A 19178-nucleotide genomic window follows, 5' to 3' on the forward strand; every position below is an offset into this window, starting at 1 on the left:
ACGGAAAAACTACCCTCAGGAAATAACAGATTTTCAACGGAACGTTTCGTCGTTTTTTGGACTCATTCAGAGATAAGGCGCTTACGATTTTAGTACACAGTTTCTAATCGTTTTTTTTTTCATGTCAATTTGATTTGGGATATAAATTTGAAACTTGTTACCCGAGTTATATTCTGAGCCATCTAGTGCCGTGGAAGCTCAGTTGGTAAAGCATTCGTCTAGCATACTAGAGTCGTGGGTACGATTGCCACCTGAGGACGTGGGTTTTTTCATAATTTGTCCATTTTCACCACGAGCAATGAGTAATTAATACAATAACCATGCGGATTGAATTAGGAAACAATTCTATATACTTCAATAATCGTACTTTCTCTTAGCAACGTTGCTCAAAGTATTTCAGTTATTTTTTTTTACAAACAAATTCCAGAATACAAACCTTGTTTTTGAACAATATTCCCTCATTCTGATTTGAACTGATAGACCCCCGAAGTAGCATGCAAATTAATTCCAGTGTTAAACTAACCCTGCAATCTGTTTAGGTAAGTGTTATTTTATCATGGCAGATTCATTATTTATCCTCCCGAAAATCCGAACCTAAATTTGATCCACGTGCTGTATTTTGACATCAACCTACGGAATCTTGCTCCAAATTGAGAATAATCAAATAGGATCTAATCACGACGGCCCTTCTTGGAATATCGTGCTGTTTAGCCTTTCGGATGCCGTTCGTCATCACGGCGCGGCGGCCGTCAATCCACATCTTTATCATCGGGCTGTCGCGTAATCAATCACCCTCCGCGTAGTGTTCCACCTGTTCGGCACGATAGCCGTTACCGTGCACATTGGGGAAATCCGAACCCAAAGGTGGAAAAAATTGATAACTTTCACAATAGAGAGATAAAAAATAAGTTTTATAGCTTGTTCGAAAGGAATTTTTCTCAGAAATCGATTGGTGATGGTTTCATGAATGTGGGACTGCTCTGGGATAAGCTATGGTGCCCGTTCTACCCCGATTCCTTAAAAATTTTTGATTTTCATGTTGTTTTGTGTAAAATTGTTTTATTGTGGAGAATATTTCCGATGAATTCCATCATCCCTAATTCATTCAAAATTTTTTTATAGATAACCTTATAAAAAAATGGAAATTTAGGGGATTATAGGGCCAAATGAACAATGAAATAATTTTTAAGAGGATTTATTGTTTTTCATTTTTTCAACGTGTTTTTTTATTGAAATAAATACTAAAATAGTAAAATAACCATAAATGTAGCTTGCAGAAATAAGTTTTAGTGAAATTTATAAGAAATGTATGATAATTAATTATGCTCTATGCACAATATTGTGAATAATTAACCTTCTTATATCACAAATTCCATACATTTCCAAACGATATGCGATAGTTTGAGTACACGATATTGATCTAAATGATCGATTGCCGTTAACCTCATTGATAGCAGGTAGTGGGAGCATATAGCTTTTTGGCTATTTTTGCCCCAATTCCCCTAAAAACGATTTGGTTCAGAATTAATTGAACAGATATCTCAAAATTAAATTTATTATGTACTGATTTGTTTATTCTGTATCTAATACAATATTTAAAGCATAAAACGTAAAATATGTAAAGCATAAAAGATTATGGGGATCTTTAACAAACAAATAAAAAAATAACCAAATAAAAAAACAAAAATGAATCCACCAAGAAACCATCTGTCGTTTTCTACTGATTGAAACAAATTTCATATCAGGTTAGTTACACAATCACTACTGTAGTAATTTCATGAAAGTAAAATTGCATTTTACAAGAAATTATTCGGGAATAATTTTGTCTTTTAACGGATATTTGGTATTACAATAATTCAATTGCCATCATACACTAGAGAAAAAGTGACAATTAAAGTGAAAATGCAGTTGCTAACCATGCTCAATTCTAGATTTTTTTTCCAAAATTGATCATTCATTTAATTAGTATAATATATACTACTATGTTTGTTATGTTTCCGCCCTCTACAAACAGATTGCTCTTGGTGAATCATACTGTGTCAATATTGTAAACAGTTATTATGGTTACATCTGTTTGACTGAATGTTAAGCACGTTCAATAGCTTTCTAAAATGCATAACATAAAGAAATTATTTTCTTGTTTTATATGTTTTCATAAAAGAGTACGAACAAACTTGAATAACAATAAGATAAACGCTGAGTCACCAGATAGCATGCATTTATATATCTTAGTTTGTTTTCATTTCGTTGAATAAGCAGGCCACATAACAAACAAAACATAAATTATACTAATGAAATGGATAAATGAGTTTGAAAAATATTGAGAATTGAGCATTGCAACTACTACATCTTATACAATACAAATGTGCCATATTTAAATAAATGGAAGACTTTGTTTGTTCACTTTTATGACCACTATTTCTGTAGTAGGGTGTAAAGGTACATAGGCACTTCCATGATTCACTTTGGCAAGGGGGATTTTTTCAGTTAAATTGTCTGAAACTTTGCAATAAGAAACACTTTAATACGATGCATACTCTGACCAAATATGAGCTTTGTAGTTTTCAAAAACCCCACTGCCGAATATTGTTATAATAAACATTTGTTAAAAGACAAAATTATTTCCCAAATAATTTCGTGTAAAATGCAATTTTACTCTCATCAAATTTCTACAGTTATGCTTGTGTAACTAACTTAATCCTGAGTGATTTGTTTCAGTCAGAAAAAAAAACTGCAGAAGGTTTCTTAATGGATTAATTTTTGAGTTTTTTACTTGTTTTGTTTATTTTTTTCAATATATGTGTAAAAATCCCCACAATCTCCTATGTTTTATTATTGAAATACTGTATCATCCACTGAATAAACAATTTAGTAAATAATACATTTAATTCGGAGATATCTGGTCAATTAATTATGAAACAAATCGTTTTTAGGGGAATCGGGGCAAAAATAGCCAAAAAACTATATGCTCCCACTATCTGCTATCAATGAGGCTAACGGCAATCGATCATTTAGATCAATATCGTGTACCCAAACTATCGCATATCGTTTGGAAATGTTTGCAATTTGTGATATAAGAAGGTTAATTATTCCCAATACTGTGCAGAGAGCATAATTAATTATCATATATTTTCTATAAATTTCACTACAACTTTTTTCTGCAAGCTATATTTATGGTTATTTTACTATTTTAGTATTTATTTCAATAAAAAAACACGTTGAAAAAATTAAAAACAAAAAAACCTCTTCAAAAATATTTTACTGTACATTTGGTCCTATAATCCCCTAAATTTCCATATTTTTATAACGTTCTCTGTTGAACATTGTTGAATGGACTAGAAATGACGGAGTTCATCGGAAATATTCTCCATAATAAAACAATTTTACACAAAACAACATGAAAATCAAAAATTTCCAAGGAATCAGGGCAAAACGGGCACCATTGCTTATCCCAGAGCGACCACACGTTTATGAAACAATCACCAATCGATTCCTGAGAAAATTTCCTTTCGAACAAGCTATAAAACTTATTTTTAGTCTTTCTATTGTGAAAGTTATCAATTTTTTCCACCTTTGGGTTCGGATTTCCCCAATGTGCCGTGTCGGGTTAAAATGGAGCAAGTAGCTACGATCTTGGATGCCAGATTGGAGCAAATGTCCTCCATTGGACGATATTTGAGTAGAGTGGAAGATTTTTGAAAGACGTAAGATAGTCGGAAGACGGATTTTTTCTAACTCCTAGATTAATAAGTAAATGATTTACCGACTACAAAAACTAGGGATACCGTCTAATCACCTGAAACAGAACATTTTATGATCTCCAGAAAAATGTGCAAAACTCATCGGATTTGTAAAACAATTTAAGCCAAAAAATAGAAAATCTGAACATGTCTTGCTAAATCAGGGCGAATAGCAATCCTAATAGAAACACTTCCAAAAATAACTTCTTTAACAATTTTGGCAGTGTATAATCTAGCAATTTCTGTTTAACAATCTTCATACATTCATCGGAAAAATGTTTTAAGGACCCGTTTTCAAAGGTTTTTTGGAGAATTCTTCATAGGCTAAATGATCAATTCTTCCAGCAATGCCATCAAGAATTACAAAAAGTTTCAAAAGCTATTACGAAGAGATAACAAGAAAATCCTTCAAAAGTAGGTACTTATTATAATTTCTTCAAATAGAGTCGATGTACCAATAGCCACAAGGCTTAGAACAAATATTCATATAAATTCGGAAAGTAAAGCTAGCGGTATTATTTTTACATTATCTGAAAGCTTTTTATCTTAGTTTTGTGGAAAAAAAATGAAATCTACGAAAACTCATATTTTTATATTTATTATCGCTTGTGCCACTATTGGAACACATGTGCTCATAATAGCACTACAGTGACCCCTCCATGAGTCGATGTTCCATGACTTCCATACTAAAAACATAATTTCATGGTAACTATGATGGTCCCTAGAAGCCGCTTTCCAAAGAATTGCTGTTCCATGACTCGATATTTCCATGAGTCGATGGTCCCTTCAATATCGACTCATGGAGGTTTCACTGTATTTCTAATTTCGATTCCTATAGTAGCACTAGGTGCACAAATCAAAACCGTATTTAAACAAAACTTTTATATTTTCCTTTAAAGTGTGGATCAAAAACTTTCGATTGATCTAAAAAAGTTCTTAATTCATATTTTGTTTAATAAAAAAAAGTTTCTCTTAGTAGTGCTACTAAAGCAACAATAGGTTTACTATAGGTGTGATGGAGCTTAAATTTTAAGCAAAACTATTTCGATATTTTTCAGAATTAAATCGAGCTGTGTATTAATGTTACTTATATAGGTACCTCCTGACCTTCAGGTCAAAAAAATATTCTGCAACGATTTATAACTATAGGGGAGCTTCATGAACTGTGTACCAAGGGAGCACCGACCCTTCTTATTCAGGAATGTATTTAATCACAACTTTGATTTTTTGTCTGGAGCCTTCCTCAGCCGAGTGGTTAGCGTTCGTGGATACAAAGCAAAACCATGCTGAAGGTGTCTGTGTTCGATTCCCGGTTGGTCCAAGGACTTCTCGTAATGGAAATTTCCCTAATTTCCCAGGGCATAGAGTGTCATCGTACCTGACACACGATATACGAATGGGAAAATGGCAATGAAAGCTCTCAACTAATAACACTAAGCTAAAAAGGAGGCGTAATGTAAAGACGAAGAAGATATTTTTTTTCTTTTTCAAGAAATTCCATCAAGCATTTTATTTTGAATTCTTTCTGTAATAACGTCTTCAACTCTTCTTTCGAATGTTATGAGAATATTGTAAATCATTTTTAGGAATCACTCCGAATTCAATAATTCGCTGGTTGGTTGACAGGCCAACTTTTCCTAAAAGTAAATGGTTTGGATTCTTTTCACCCGTGATTACCAATATGAGCCATTAACTGCCGCAAAATCGAACAAGTAAGCACACATTTTGAATTCAACATCATCTATGTTTTGGGGAACTGTGTCATCACGTCAGTAATTAATGTTTTAAAGGCTGTTGAATTTTAAATTTCATTGAAAGAACAATGCTAGCGGGCTTCAAAATATTTTCTCTGCAATCCTCATTAATTTGACCAGAGGTTACTCGTAGGAATATATCCAAGCAGATATCCTGAGTCGGAAGCTGCACAGACTGAACATTACTTACTTTTCTTCAACTTATTTTTCTTCACATGTAGTAGCCAAGCAGGAACGTAAATATTATCAGATTTCTTGTATTCTTTTCGATAGAAATTTATCTAAAGATTTCGTAAACGTTCAATACCCAGATATTTATTTTGAATCTAAATACCTTTTTTTGCTATCTAAAATTGATTTGTTTTCAATTTTCATTTTCAAACATCCCTACAGTATGGCCCATAAAAAAATGCAAAAATCGTCAATCAAAACAAAAAAAACATTCCCAGTAAGTATTATTTCTTTTATTTAGACTCCTTTTTTAGCTTTGGACTTGTTTTTTTATTCGTTACTTTCTCCTTACTAAAGAAGAATTGAAAACATGCCTTTAAATTTGATTATGCAGTCATCGAGTTCAATATCTCTGTGATGAAAGATTTTAAAACTTCAACGACGGGGTGAAGTTCTTTACAGGGCTTGTTTTACCGTTCGCCCTTGTAAAATTATAAAATGAATTAATACCTGGAACGCTTTAGACTTAAACATATTTTAGAATAAACGGTTTATTCTGGCCAGATGTGGTTGAACCTTTATATAAGTGTGATTAGCGGCTCTGTTTTGCTAAAAACCCATGAGCTAGTATTGATCCAAGTTGTCTCTAACCGAAAGAACAAACTTTTTTCTCAAAAAACAATTTATCTGTATTGATTTTTTTTTATTAAACTTCAACAAAAAATAAAATCACATCAAACCCATCTGACACAAATGCTCCTAAAACCATGATCCCGGAAAAATATTTGTTTGGGACCATGAAAAACTCGTTCTCTAAGACCAGCTCCATCCTCTGATGCTGAAGAAACCTAAATTTTCAACAATTAAGCGTGATTTTCGATGGTTTAAATCTTATCTCTATACGACGTATACGACGGTCAAACGCTTTTTCTGACTTTTAGAGAACAAAATATGAGAAAAATCGTTTCGTATAGCGGAGTTAGGCTGATATAAATATTGATTTTTTTTTATGTCACCCCCCCCCCCCCTTGAAAAATCCGAAAATTTTGAAGGGGAGAAAAAAAAGATTCATCTTTTTTTTGACATCAGTTAGTTTTTATATAATTTTTAGAGTTAAAACCAGGTAAAATGATCCAGATGACGATTGGAAAAAGTTTAACAATTATCGTTAAAAATAAAAAATCGAATAAATAACTTTTTTTTCAATTTTTAATTTTTTGTTCCTTATTTATTTTTATCCCCCCCCCCTCGTACCTTCCAAGTGGTCTCAGACATAAAAGAAAATTAATATTTGTATCAGCCTTATGTCAAAATATATTACATTAATCAGATACGGGCTAATGTAACCATGACAACAATGATAATAACGCTTGTGTTGTCTTAATTCATGTTCCAAAAACTTTCGCATCTTTTATGGGCCATACTGTATTCTCTGTATTTTTTTTAAACATCTTCTGGCTGCCAATTTTTGAAAGAAATAAAAGGGTTTTGCTGAGAGCCAAATATGCTTTTTTTTGCTAGTGGTCCCGGCAAACTTCGTCTTGCCATCAAGTAAGCTGTTGAAAAATGTCATGGGAGCTCCCATACAAAATAACACATCAGTACTCCCCCGGTTTACCAAATTTTCCAAAAACTTCTCTAAACTTTTTCGTCGCACGAACACTTCGGAACCCTTCAAGAAGACAACAGTGAAAGAATTGTGCAAATAGGTTGTCCCGTTCTCGAGCCATTTCGTGACATACAAACACCAGATCATTTTACGTCACTCAATTGAAATTAAATTCAGTTGGGGTTGGTGTGAAGAATGTATTCAAGGGTGAACAATAGAGTAGGCTTCAATGATCGAACTGCAAACACCTTAAGTTGCAATCCCAAATTTGGTATATTTTTACTCCCAGAAGCTACTGTCAAAGTTTGACGAAATGCCATCGTCTACAGCGCATTCGTTAAAAATGATTAAAAATGTAGTTGAGGTATGGTTAAAAATTGGAACAGTATTGCCATTATATTCATGTTTTTAGCCTTCTCCCCCTTAAAGTTGCAGATTATGTTCTAATTTGGGGGTAATTTTTACAGTTCCACTTTTTCATACAAAAATCGACCACCTTAGTGAGCAACCTTCAATGATTAAGCTTTTTTGTTTTTTTTTTTTTCTTTACTCAGCTCATTTTAAAAAGAATGAGCTAATGTTCCTCTAACCTTGCTAGTTTTTTTTCTCTCTCGTTTCCCTATTCAACACAACTTGCCACGTACTGGCAATGCTGCATTCTTTGCTGCAGTAAATGGTGAAGTTGTGAACCGAAAGTTTTGTCTTTCGTTCTCTTGTTTCATAGAAATTCTTCTGAATACAGGCGCCTGCAGGAAAATTGAAATAGTCTTCGAACACACTCCTATCTTTTTAAATAGGTTAGGAACGTTGTTTCTATTTTTTGGGCATTAATTATAGTTTAAATGTGATGAATTGTTCCAACATGTTTGCCTTTCCAAACGATAATTAATACTAAAGGGAATGAAAAACTTCCACTTTGTTCTGCCAAAGTGAATCATGCAGCTTCATGAAAAAGCACTGCGGAAAAAATTGCAATTGATTTCAAGTCAGATGCTTATAGTATCATGGTAGGCCATACTTTGTCCTATTTCTCAGTTTCTTTATTAGTATCATTTCAAACATTACATTCATTTCTTAAATCAAGATGTTCTGACCACGCAACACTATCATCTTAATTTGGTAAATCTAAATTAAACAGTATTAATATTTTGGTAATAAAATATAACATACCTGTTAACGCACATAAGAGCGTCTGTTGGTTTGGATCACTTGCCGAGTGGTACTTCTTCATGGCAAAACAGAATCGAGAATTCGTGTCTAACTGGGATTTATTGCACTGACTAAAAGATTGTTTTCTTCTATGCAAACTACACTGATATATTGCTTTTCAAACTGTATTGGCACAAACTGTAACTTAACCTTGACTGACGGCGATTTATTCTGACTGAATACTGGTGCTAACTGCGCGCGTTCTTACTATGAGTCACTTGGGGTACGAAATCTCAAGGACTATTATCCGAGTCTATCTACTATGGTGGTTTTATACTTCTTGAAGACAAACAAATTGATGTAACAAACAAAGTAACAAAGGGGACAAAGAGTACCAAGCATTAAATATGAAGCATATACATGTAAACGGATTATGGCGCGAAATCGATACTGCCGCAAGTATGCTGACAATCATTGATGATCTGCTACCAATTTTCTACAGTGAAACTATCCTATTCCGTTTTACGCTTCAACAATACCATTCGCCGTAGCAATTTAAAATGCCTATAGTTGAATTGAATTCATCTGCATTAAAAATATAATAATGCGCTTTTTCATAGACATAACCTATCAATAGCACCTATTGTGACAATTTTACAAGGAATCAACCAGATGGCTGCTTGAGGCTAACAGACAATGGCAACAATGAAATCTGCTACGTCAGAATGCAAACCATTGCATGCAAATTAGAGGAAGGGGGAGGAATTTATGTAGCATTTAAAACTGTCCCACAGTAGAGCGGATGTACCCATGCATCTATAGTTCATGCGGGAGGGTATAGGGATTAGGTAATTTAATGACAGAGTGGCTTGCTTTTGGATAGTCAACTTTTTGTGGCTAGGAGTGAAAGATAGAAGCAAGTTATAGATACAACTACAAAGTACAAGGAAAGTGACGAACCTGGGATTGAACCCATGAACTTCTGCTTATGAAGTAGAATTCACTCTTCAGCTGTAGCAAGGATGTGGTCAAAAAAAACTCTAAACTGTTGGGGAATGTAAACGTCAATCTGCTCTAGATTGCTTAAGATTATTCTCAAATGTCTGAATTGGGTGAATGCAACGGGGAGGAGAAACCAAAAAAATTTCGGCTATGTTCATTGAATTTTTCTATAAACATTTATCAATAACTACTTCAAGATCCATTCTTCCGAAATTGCCATGTAGAGTAATGCACAAAGTTTCTCAATGTTTTCTTCAGCAGCTCTTACTGAAATGCCTCCAGAAATACCAAAAAGAAATCTTCACAATAATTTAATAACATTTTTTTTACGGATTAGCTAATCAATGATCATAAAATCAGTAGTGTTTGATCCTTGGAAAGCGTCGGTCTTGCGAATGCTTGCTCTTGCGTATGACAAGCAGTGATGCAAGTTTTAAAGTGTTACGCGTCTTAGTGCAGTGCAGTGAGTGAGTGTTACCGCGGTTGATACAGGTAGCAGTGTATGGTTCAGATATATAAGGTAAATTTTAAATTGCACCCTACCCTACTAACACAATCTCCCTGTCCCACGACGTATATGAAGATAGTTTGGGTTCCCTGTATCTTCTTAAGTAGACGTTGAATTAACATTCCTTTCCTTCCACCAGCGATTGTGAGGACGTGGCCAGGTGTACAATGTGATGCTTGTTTTGTTCTTTTCTATTGTGTAGAGAAAAGACGTTCATCCCAAACGGTGTTTTTTACGACACTACTTACAGATTTCTCAAAACTGATAGAGCTGAGCATTGTACAGCTACCCACAATTTGTACAGTCGTTAATGCTATGCTGTGCTCTGCTATGCTATTAGCCAATCAATAATCATTAGATAATTTTAAAACATTTACAGGCATTTTTTCTTTAAACACATAATCCGTTTGATATGTTGAAAAAGAAATCTTACAAACACAACAAAACCATTTGTGATCAACACAGTATAACTAATTATATTTACATTTGAAGCTTTCTGTACTAACATCGGTTTATGGACAAAAGGTCGAAAGACAAAACGTCGAAAGGACGGTCGAAAGACAAAAGGTCGATGGAACAAAAGGTAGAAAATTATTTGCTTGGTGTGAAATTTTTCCTTATTTGAAAAAAGATTTTCGACCTTTTGTCCCTTCTTTTTTGTTCTTCGACCTTTTCTCTTTCGACCTTCTGTCCTTTCGACCTTTTGTCTTTCGACCTTTTGTCATTGATTCACTTACATCATATTACTGTATTATCATAATATTTTTTCAGTGTTTAGACAGACTTATGTAAATCTATATAAATAAAAATGGAGTGATGTTTGTATGTCACGAAATAACTTGGGAACGGATCAACGGATTGATGTAAGTTTTTCATTGTTGCACTCGACAAGGGATGCGACGTGTTCGTGCAAGGAAAAAGTTTGGGAAAATCTCCGGAATAATCGGGAGAACGGGAGAAGACTCAGGTGTCATTTTGTATGGGGGATTACATGACGTTTTGCAACAGCCTACTTGATGGCAAGACAAAGTTTGCCGGGACCACTAGTATATAAATAAAAATGGAATGATGTTTGTATGTCACGAAATGACTTACGAACGGGTCAACCAATTTGAATGCTTCATTCTCCGTTTTGTTCGTCAAGGGTTCCGACGTGCTTATGTGTATAAAAATCCCAGGTTATTCACCGGGAAAGTCGAAAAACGAGAGTGAACGGAACTGTCGTTTTGTATGGGACGATCCGTAGCGTTTTTCAACATCCTACTTGATGGCAAGACGAAGTTTGCCAGGACCACTAGTTGTTGAATAATAATATGACGAAAAAAATCCTGTAGACTCTGCAGAAGTTCTTGCAGAAAATCAAGCTCTGAATCTGACCGAATGTAGTTTAAAAGTTGACTCTAAATCTGAGTTTGAATCAGTCAGAATTTAACTCTTATGCATGGCTATGAACCAGACTACAAATGATTGTGTTAGTAGGGTAGGGTGAAATTTTGAATTTACCTTATATATCTGAACCATACACAGCTAAAAATATGTTGTAAATTTAAATTTATTTTCATGCACATATTTGGAGCATCAAAATAAACCTAAATTTCAACGACCAATCCATTACTTTTCAATCGAATTCACTCTAAATTTACACGATCATGTAATATTCAAGCATTTTTAGTTGATAATTGAATGTATATTCATTTAAGTTTATATTATGCTTTAACAACACACGAATTTGATTTATGTTTACAGTATACTTCAGTTTACATCAAATTGAAATTTAAATATTTTTTTCTGTGTACACTACTACCTGTATCAACCGCGGTAACACTCACTCACTGCACTGCACTAAGACGCGTAACACTATAAAACTTGCATCACTGCTTGCCATACGCGAGAGCAAGCATTCGCAAGACCGACGCCTTCCAAGGATCAAACACTACTCATTTCATGATCATTGATTAGCTAATCCGTAAAAAAATGTTATTAAATTATTGGGAAGATTCCTTTTAGGTATTTCTGGAGGCATTTCAGTAAGACTTTGTGCATTTCTCTACATGGCAATTTCGGAAGAATGGATCTTGAAGTAATCATTGATAAATGTTTATAGAAGAATTCAATGAACATGGTCGAAATTTCTTTGGTTTCTCCTCCCCGTTGCATTCACCCAATACATACATTTGAGAATAATCTTTAGCAATCTAGAGCAGATTGACGCACACTGGGGCAGAATCGAAAAAACGCGGAAACAACCAGTAGTTCTTCGGAATGAAGAGATAGACTTTTGGTGTCTTCTGCGAAAATGATCCTTTCAATGAGGCCGATGTTTTGAGATGAAGTCATATTTTTTGTGTTATTCGCATAATTGACGTATATGCCATTTAGGTCAACATTTTCGCAGAAGACATCAAACGTCTATCTCTTCATTCCGAAGAACTACAGGTTGTTTCCGCGTTTTTTAAATTCTGCCCCAGTGTGTGAAGTTTACATTCCTCAACAGTTTAGAGTTTTTCTGACCACATCCTTGCTACAGCTGGAGAGTGAATTCTACTTCATAAGCAGAAGTTCATGGGTTCAATCCCAGGTTCGTCCCTTTCCTTGTACTTTGTAGTTGTATCTATAACTTGCTTCTATCTTTCACTCCTAGCCACAAAAAGTTGACTAACCAAAAGCAAGCCACTCTGTCATAAAATTACCTAACCCCTATACCCTCCCGCATGAACTGTAGATTAGGGTGCGGCTTATTTTTCAAAAGTTCTCAAAACTAAAAATTCGTATTCTCTACTGAATTCTAATCACATTAAAAGAGAAACCTCAAAATCTGAGCCAAAAATATTAAAATTTAGAGGTGGCGCAAGCGTCTTGAAGGTAAATTTTTAGGTTATGAAAAATGACCTTCAGTGAAATAAACATAACTTTGTTATTTTTCAACCGATTTTGAAACTTTTAGCATAAATACCTTCAAAATTAAATTTATGGAAGCTCTATAGAACATCAAATTTGTCTAAAATCAAAAATAGTTTTAGTTACAAGTGATTTATTCAAAATTTTTACTCATTTTTCTAAAAATTTCAACTTGGTTTGACCATAACTTCATGATTACTCAATCGATTCCAAATCTTTTTACAAGATTTTGAAGCTAATTTAATTGGTTTCAAACCTTCAAACATTCATTCAAACCTTCAAACATCACATTTCACTAAAAAATGTCTTGACCAAGTTATTCAGCAAAAACTGAACAAAAACATGATTTTTTAACGAAAAATGCCAGTTTTTCCAAGTTTTTGCCAGTTAAATATTATCTTCAAAGCTGAAACTGTTTTTTTCTCATTTGTTTAACCTATGCGAATGACTTTGCAACAATTTTAAAATAATTCTGCAACATAAATATTTTTGCGTATGTAAAAATATATATGCACTATTCAACTCGTAATTAAGGCAAGATACTTCATTAATTAAAGTTTTATAGAAAAAATGCAATGTCCGGCGAAAAAACTTAAATAATCAATAAAAATTTGATTTTTTCATTGAAAAATCATGTTTTTGGGTAGTTTTTGTTGAATAACTAAGTCAAAACCATTTTTTAGAAAAATGTGTTGTATGAACAATTTAAAAACAAATAAATTTGCTTCAAAAACATGAAAAAAGATTCGGAATCGATTGAGTAATTATGAAGTTATGATCAAACAAAATCGATTTTTTTAGTAAAATGAGGAAAAATTTGAATAAAAGTATTTTTAACTAAGACTAGTTTTTATTCTATACAAATTCTATGTTTTACAAAGTTTTTACAAATTTAATTTTAAAGATATAAATGCTAAAAGTTTCAAAATCGGTTTAAACATTACAAAGTTATGTTTATTTCACTGAAGGTCATTTTTCATAACTTGAAAATTCACCTTCACCTTCACCTTTCACCACCTCTAAATGTTAATATTGTTGGCTCATATTTTGAGGTTTCTCTTTTAAAGTGATGAGAATTCAGTAGAGCAAACGAATTTTTGGTTTTGAGAACTTTTGAAAACCCTACTGTAGATGCATGGATACATCCGCTCTACTGTGGGACAGTTCTAAATACAACATTTATTCCTTCCCCTTCCTCTCATTGGTCTGCATTCTGACGTAGCAGACTTCATTGTAGCCATTGTCTGTTAGCCTCAAGCAGCCATCTGGTTGATTCCTTGTAAAATTGCTACAATAGGTGCTATGGATAGGTTATGTCTATGAAAAAGTGCATTATTATATTTTTAAAGCAGATGAATTCAATTTAACTATAGACATTTTAAACTGCTACGGCAAACGGTATGTTATATTTTATTACCAAAATATCAATACAGTTTAATTTAGATTAACCAAATTAAGATGATAGTGTTGCCTGGTCAGAACATCTTGATTTAAGAAATGAATGTAATGTTTTAGATGCAATTTTTTCGTTAAATTTGAGGTGAGATTTTCGAGTTCGTTAGGTAAAAGATTTTTTTATCAAATTATTGACACACATTGTGGGGATTTTTAAGGAGATTTAGTTAAGAAATTTTCTCATGATTTGAAAAAAATCGGACGAAAAATTCCCTTAAATAATCCGCAGAAAATCCGAAGGAGCTTCGAAAATACGAACATACACAGTTTTCGATACATTCAGTATGTTCCTACGATGTGAGATAATTTCAAAGGAACCACTGTGACGATTTTTTAAATTTTTGTAAAAGAAAATTAAGTGAGTTTCTCTGAAATCCGTTCAAAAAATCATAGAGGGGGATCATATACAAATTCAAGGATGATTCTTTTCTAGAATTTTTGCAAACATTTCGTTGAAAAAATCTGGTGGAGTTTGCGAAACAATGTTTGAAAAGCCTTCGTGGGAATAAACCTTAGGGAATTTAATGAAGAAACTTCTTCAGAGATTCATGCAGCAATACGTAGAGAATTTCTCGATGAATTGCTTAAGGTAATCAAAAAGAATGGATGAATTTAAATTGAAATCGATAAGAAAATTCTGGAGGATCTAGAGGAAATCAAGGAGAAAATCTTGCAGAAATTCTTCAGTTTGGCATAATGTCTCCACTGGAACAGATCTTCTTAGTTCAGGAAAAAAATATGTCACTGGGATAATACCTAAAGAATTATTTAAAAAACAATTATTTAAAAAATCACGAATTATTTGTCGATGATAACAGAGAATTCCTCAAATAATAATAATAATAATAATATCTACGAATAGTTGTAAGGAATATCTAGAATTACTAGAGTTATTCACTATATATGTTAGTTTATCCTAAATTCTCAGCTTTTTATATTGTTTTCAGGCTTGAAAATGTTTGAAGTGAAAGACTTTAGAAAATATTCCCAAGAAACATTGGTAGCTGAATAACGTCTTATTCAGCTAAAATTCTGTTTATACAGCCTTTTTTCAACTGAATAAACTGTTATTCAGCTATCAATGTTACCTTTCGTCATGTAAAATTGGAAGATATTAAAAAAAATCACCTGGCATCCCTGTCTGTGATGATACCCATAACCCCACGTGTTGTAGGCCACAACACCGCTTTAGGTCGTTCATTCAATCAACAGCCAGACAGTTGTCAGAAGATAATACTGACGGGGGATGGCTGTTGACAGACAGTGGAAAGAGGAAGGATTCAGGGGTGGTAGGCTAATGATGTAATTGAGTTCCACACTCAGGGTAACTTTTTCCAACGGATGAATCAAAGCTGCCCTCGTCTTACCTCCGTCAAGGTACGTCATGATGGGATTTTCTCAGCACTTCAATTCATCATCTCGCCGGTGTGCATTAGAGTGTTATGTACGCGAGCAATCGAAAAGTGAGAAATTAGGCTTGATTGATTCATATTTATTTACAGTCAACTCTCCATAGCTCGATATTGAAAGTACCATCGAGATACGAAGGTATCGAGTTGGTTTATGGACAAAAGTTCGAAAGACAAAAGGTTGAAATGCAAAAGATCGAAAGGACAAAAGGTCGAAAATGATTTGCTTGGTGGAAAATTTTTCCATTGCAAAACGATATTCGACCTTTTGTCTCTCCTTTTTTGTTCTTCGACCTTTTGTCCTTTAAACTTTTTGTCTTTCGACCTTTTGTCGTAGATTTTATCGAGTTATATAACACAAAACCAATTCAGATGCGATCCAAGACACCATCGAGGTAGTCATGGAATCCAACTAAACTTTAAAGTTAGTCCAAAACAGCAGAATCGATTCACCCTAATAGCAGATCCATTGTGCATCATCAGTATCAGGATTATTAAACTGCTTACAGAATTATATTACCACGATTCGATCCTAATCGACTGATAAGATTGCATCCGAATGAAATGGATCGGCGGCGAGTGTTTGAAAGTTTAATTAATAATCCTATCGTTTCTCTCCCCATTTGCAGCTTCGTCAGTGGCGGTATCGGCTTGGACGTTAGTTATAATCTCGGTGGAGCGCTACTACGCTATCTGCCATCCGTTGCGATCCCGACGGTGGCAAACGCTCAGTCACGCGTACCGTCTCATAGCGCTCATCTGGTGCGGCAGTCTGTTCTTCATGCTGCCGATCGCTGTGCTTAGCAAATTGATTCCCACCAATCAAGGTAGGCTAATGGAATGATTGCAATCGTATAATTGAAGCCGTTACACAGTGCAACACACAAAATGTGAAAAAATCGCACTTCAGCTGTTGAATGTACAGTTGTGTTCAGAATAATAGTAGTGAAAGCCGATTTTCATACAAAATGCTCAACTTTGGCATGCTGTAACTTTGTTTCCAAATGAGCAATCGGCATGAAATTTTGGCAGTGAACTACAAATATGCTCAATTTCGTTATCACAAATTTTGAAAATTTTCACACTACCGGCTAAAAAGTTAAGCACCAGGTGAAATCGCTCAAAATAATAGTAGTTTTTCTTTTGTAAATTTTTGTTCAGCAACAATTTAGTAAAAAATTGTTATGTCTATACATTTAAAGCTTGGGTGGAAATGGTTGAAACGATGTGTAAAGAAAAATTCTAAAACTCAAAATACAGCAGATATTTAAATTATTAAAACTACTATTATTTTGAGCGATTTCACCTGGTGCTTAACTTTTTAGCCGGTAGTGTGAAAATTTTCAAAATTTGTGATAACAAAATTGAGCATATTTGTAGTTCACTGCCAAAATTTCATGCCGATTGCTCATTTGGAAACAAAGTTACAGCATGCCAAAGTTGAGCATTTTGTATGAAAATCGGCTTTCACTACTATTATTCTGAACACAACTGTATATTAGTAGAACACTATTTCGGTTTTGATAGTTTAGTTCGAAATTTTGAGATTCACCCTTTTCAAGTTTTCAGTTTAATTTCTCCTTAGTACGGTTATATCTCTTTTTGGAATTTATCAAAGTAACCTACGGAAAGCTCCAAATTTAGAACAAAACTATCAAAACCCAAATGGGATTTTGCTATTATTTGACGTTTTAGCGGTGCCGTGTTATTTATGCGACCATTGGAACGAGAGAATTTGGCACCGCTCAAACGTCAAATTAGTTAATTCGTGCATTGGTTCATCATGACGGTGTATTTTCAGGATCTGAAGTCAGAATTCTGTTTACATTCAATGACCTCAAAAATGTTACACTGTGTAATTGACCGGTTCTCCCCGCAGGTCACCACAAATGCCGCGAGCTGTGGTTCGACCGAGGCTACGAGCGAGCCTACAATCTCTTCTTGGATGTGATTCTACTGGTGCTTCCGCTGCTAATTCTGGCCGTGACCTACTCGCTTATCACGCGGACTCTCTGCCGGGGGATGCACGACTTTCGGCGGTACTCGAAGGCACTCTCGACGGCACGGTCCACCGATGGGGAGCTGATGACGACGATGACCGCGGCCACCGACATGGCAGTAGGCCGGGAGCGGTCCTTCCGTCGCCATAACAACAATAATCGAGGTGAGTAACTATAAACCACAAATTTTCAAGCGCACGAATCTGGTGAACTGATTATCCGTTTAAGTTGAAATATTGATTGATGGATCACAACAAGCAAATGATCATTCCATCAAATTTATGGGGTGTAACTTAATCTTTATTAGAGTAGCCTAATTTATTATCAATTTTAAATATGAGGAATAATCACCCTCACTATTTTTAACGATGGATCCAACGATCGATCGAATCCTATTTGTTCGAATCCATGGCCCACTTGATTTTGCTGACGTAAACGGGAATACCAAACGATCGAAAGAGCATTCCTACGTAAACATATTTTGAACATCAGCTAATACAGTCAACTCTCCCTTACTCGATATTTCGTATCTAGATATCGAGTCAGAGAACCACAGTAAAACTTGGTTTTCATGGCTACCTCGATGGTCCCTTGGATTGCAGTTGCACTGGTTTCGTGTTCTGTAATTTGATGCCTCCCTTACTCGATGGTCCCTTCAATATCGAGTAAGGGAGAGTTGATTGTATTTGAATTTTGATAAAATTTGGGCCATTTTACATGCGTTAGGTCGGACAAAATCTCAAAAACTTATGTTCTCCCAATCGCTTGTATATCATTTTTATATACTTCCCTGCTATTCAGTGACGATTTCTCAACATTTTAGATCGATCAGTTTTGTTTTCGATTTTTGGCATCATCTTAAGAGAGGAAATAAGCAAAAATGGACTGCTTTGAATTCATCAACTATATTTCAGATATCTCTTTTTTATCGAAATAAAACATTCATAAACATAGTCCTAAGTCATAGGTATGATTTTTGAATCGTTTAGTCGATATTGGTGACAAAAAATGTGTTTTATGTATATTTCAAATGAAAATGAGTCACTTACTTTAACCCTTTGGGGCCGGCGCGGTCATATATGACCGCAGTACAAAAAAGGCTGTAAAAAAAGAACCAATGAACAAATGTATATACTGTCTTCGGCAAAGTTGTCCCAAATATACTCTTTTATCAGAGAAAAATATGAAGTATATGCCTTTATGACCTAATTGACAACCTAGAACATCCTGAAGTTTGGAAAATTGAACTATAAGTACATACGAAGCGTGAAATGCTGTTTGTGAACATAAATGATGTTCAGGCTAGATAATACAGAATTACTCTTTTAACGAAAACACTATTTCACTTGCTTTGCTATGTCCTGGGATGTTCTAGGACGTCCAAACTGTACTGAAGCACACTCTTTGAAATCTACAACCATAACAGTAATTGTTTGGATTAAAAACAATAACATTACAAATTCAAATAGAATCTACCAACCTC

General features: G+C 34.3%; 1 protein-coding gene across 1 annotated transcript in view; it reads left to right on the forward strand.

Annotated features, from left to right (window-relative positions):
- LOC23687658 (D(2) dopamine receptor A) overlaps positions 1–19178 on the forward strand; it is a 279508-nt gene that overhangs the window by 106890 nt on the left and 153440 nt on the right. The window contains exons 2-3 of the mRNA XM_021838524.1: positions 16325–16522; positions 17575–17859. Coding sequence (XP_021694216.1) covers positions 16325–16522; positions 17575–17859 — 483 coding nt within the window. The remainder of the gene's footprint in view (positions 1–16324; positions 16523–17574; positions 17860–19178) is intronic.

The sequence above is a fragment of the Aedes aegypti genome, chromosome 1, assembly GCF_002204515.2.
Source record: "Aedes aegypti strain LVP_AGWG chromosome 1, AaegL5.0 Primary Assembly, whole genome shotgun sequence".
Taxonomy (NCBI): domain Eukaryota; kingdom Metazoa; phylum Arthropoda; class Insecta; order Diptera; family Culicidae; genus Aedes; species Aedes aegypti.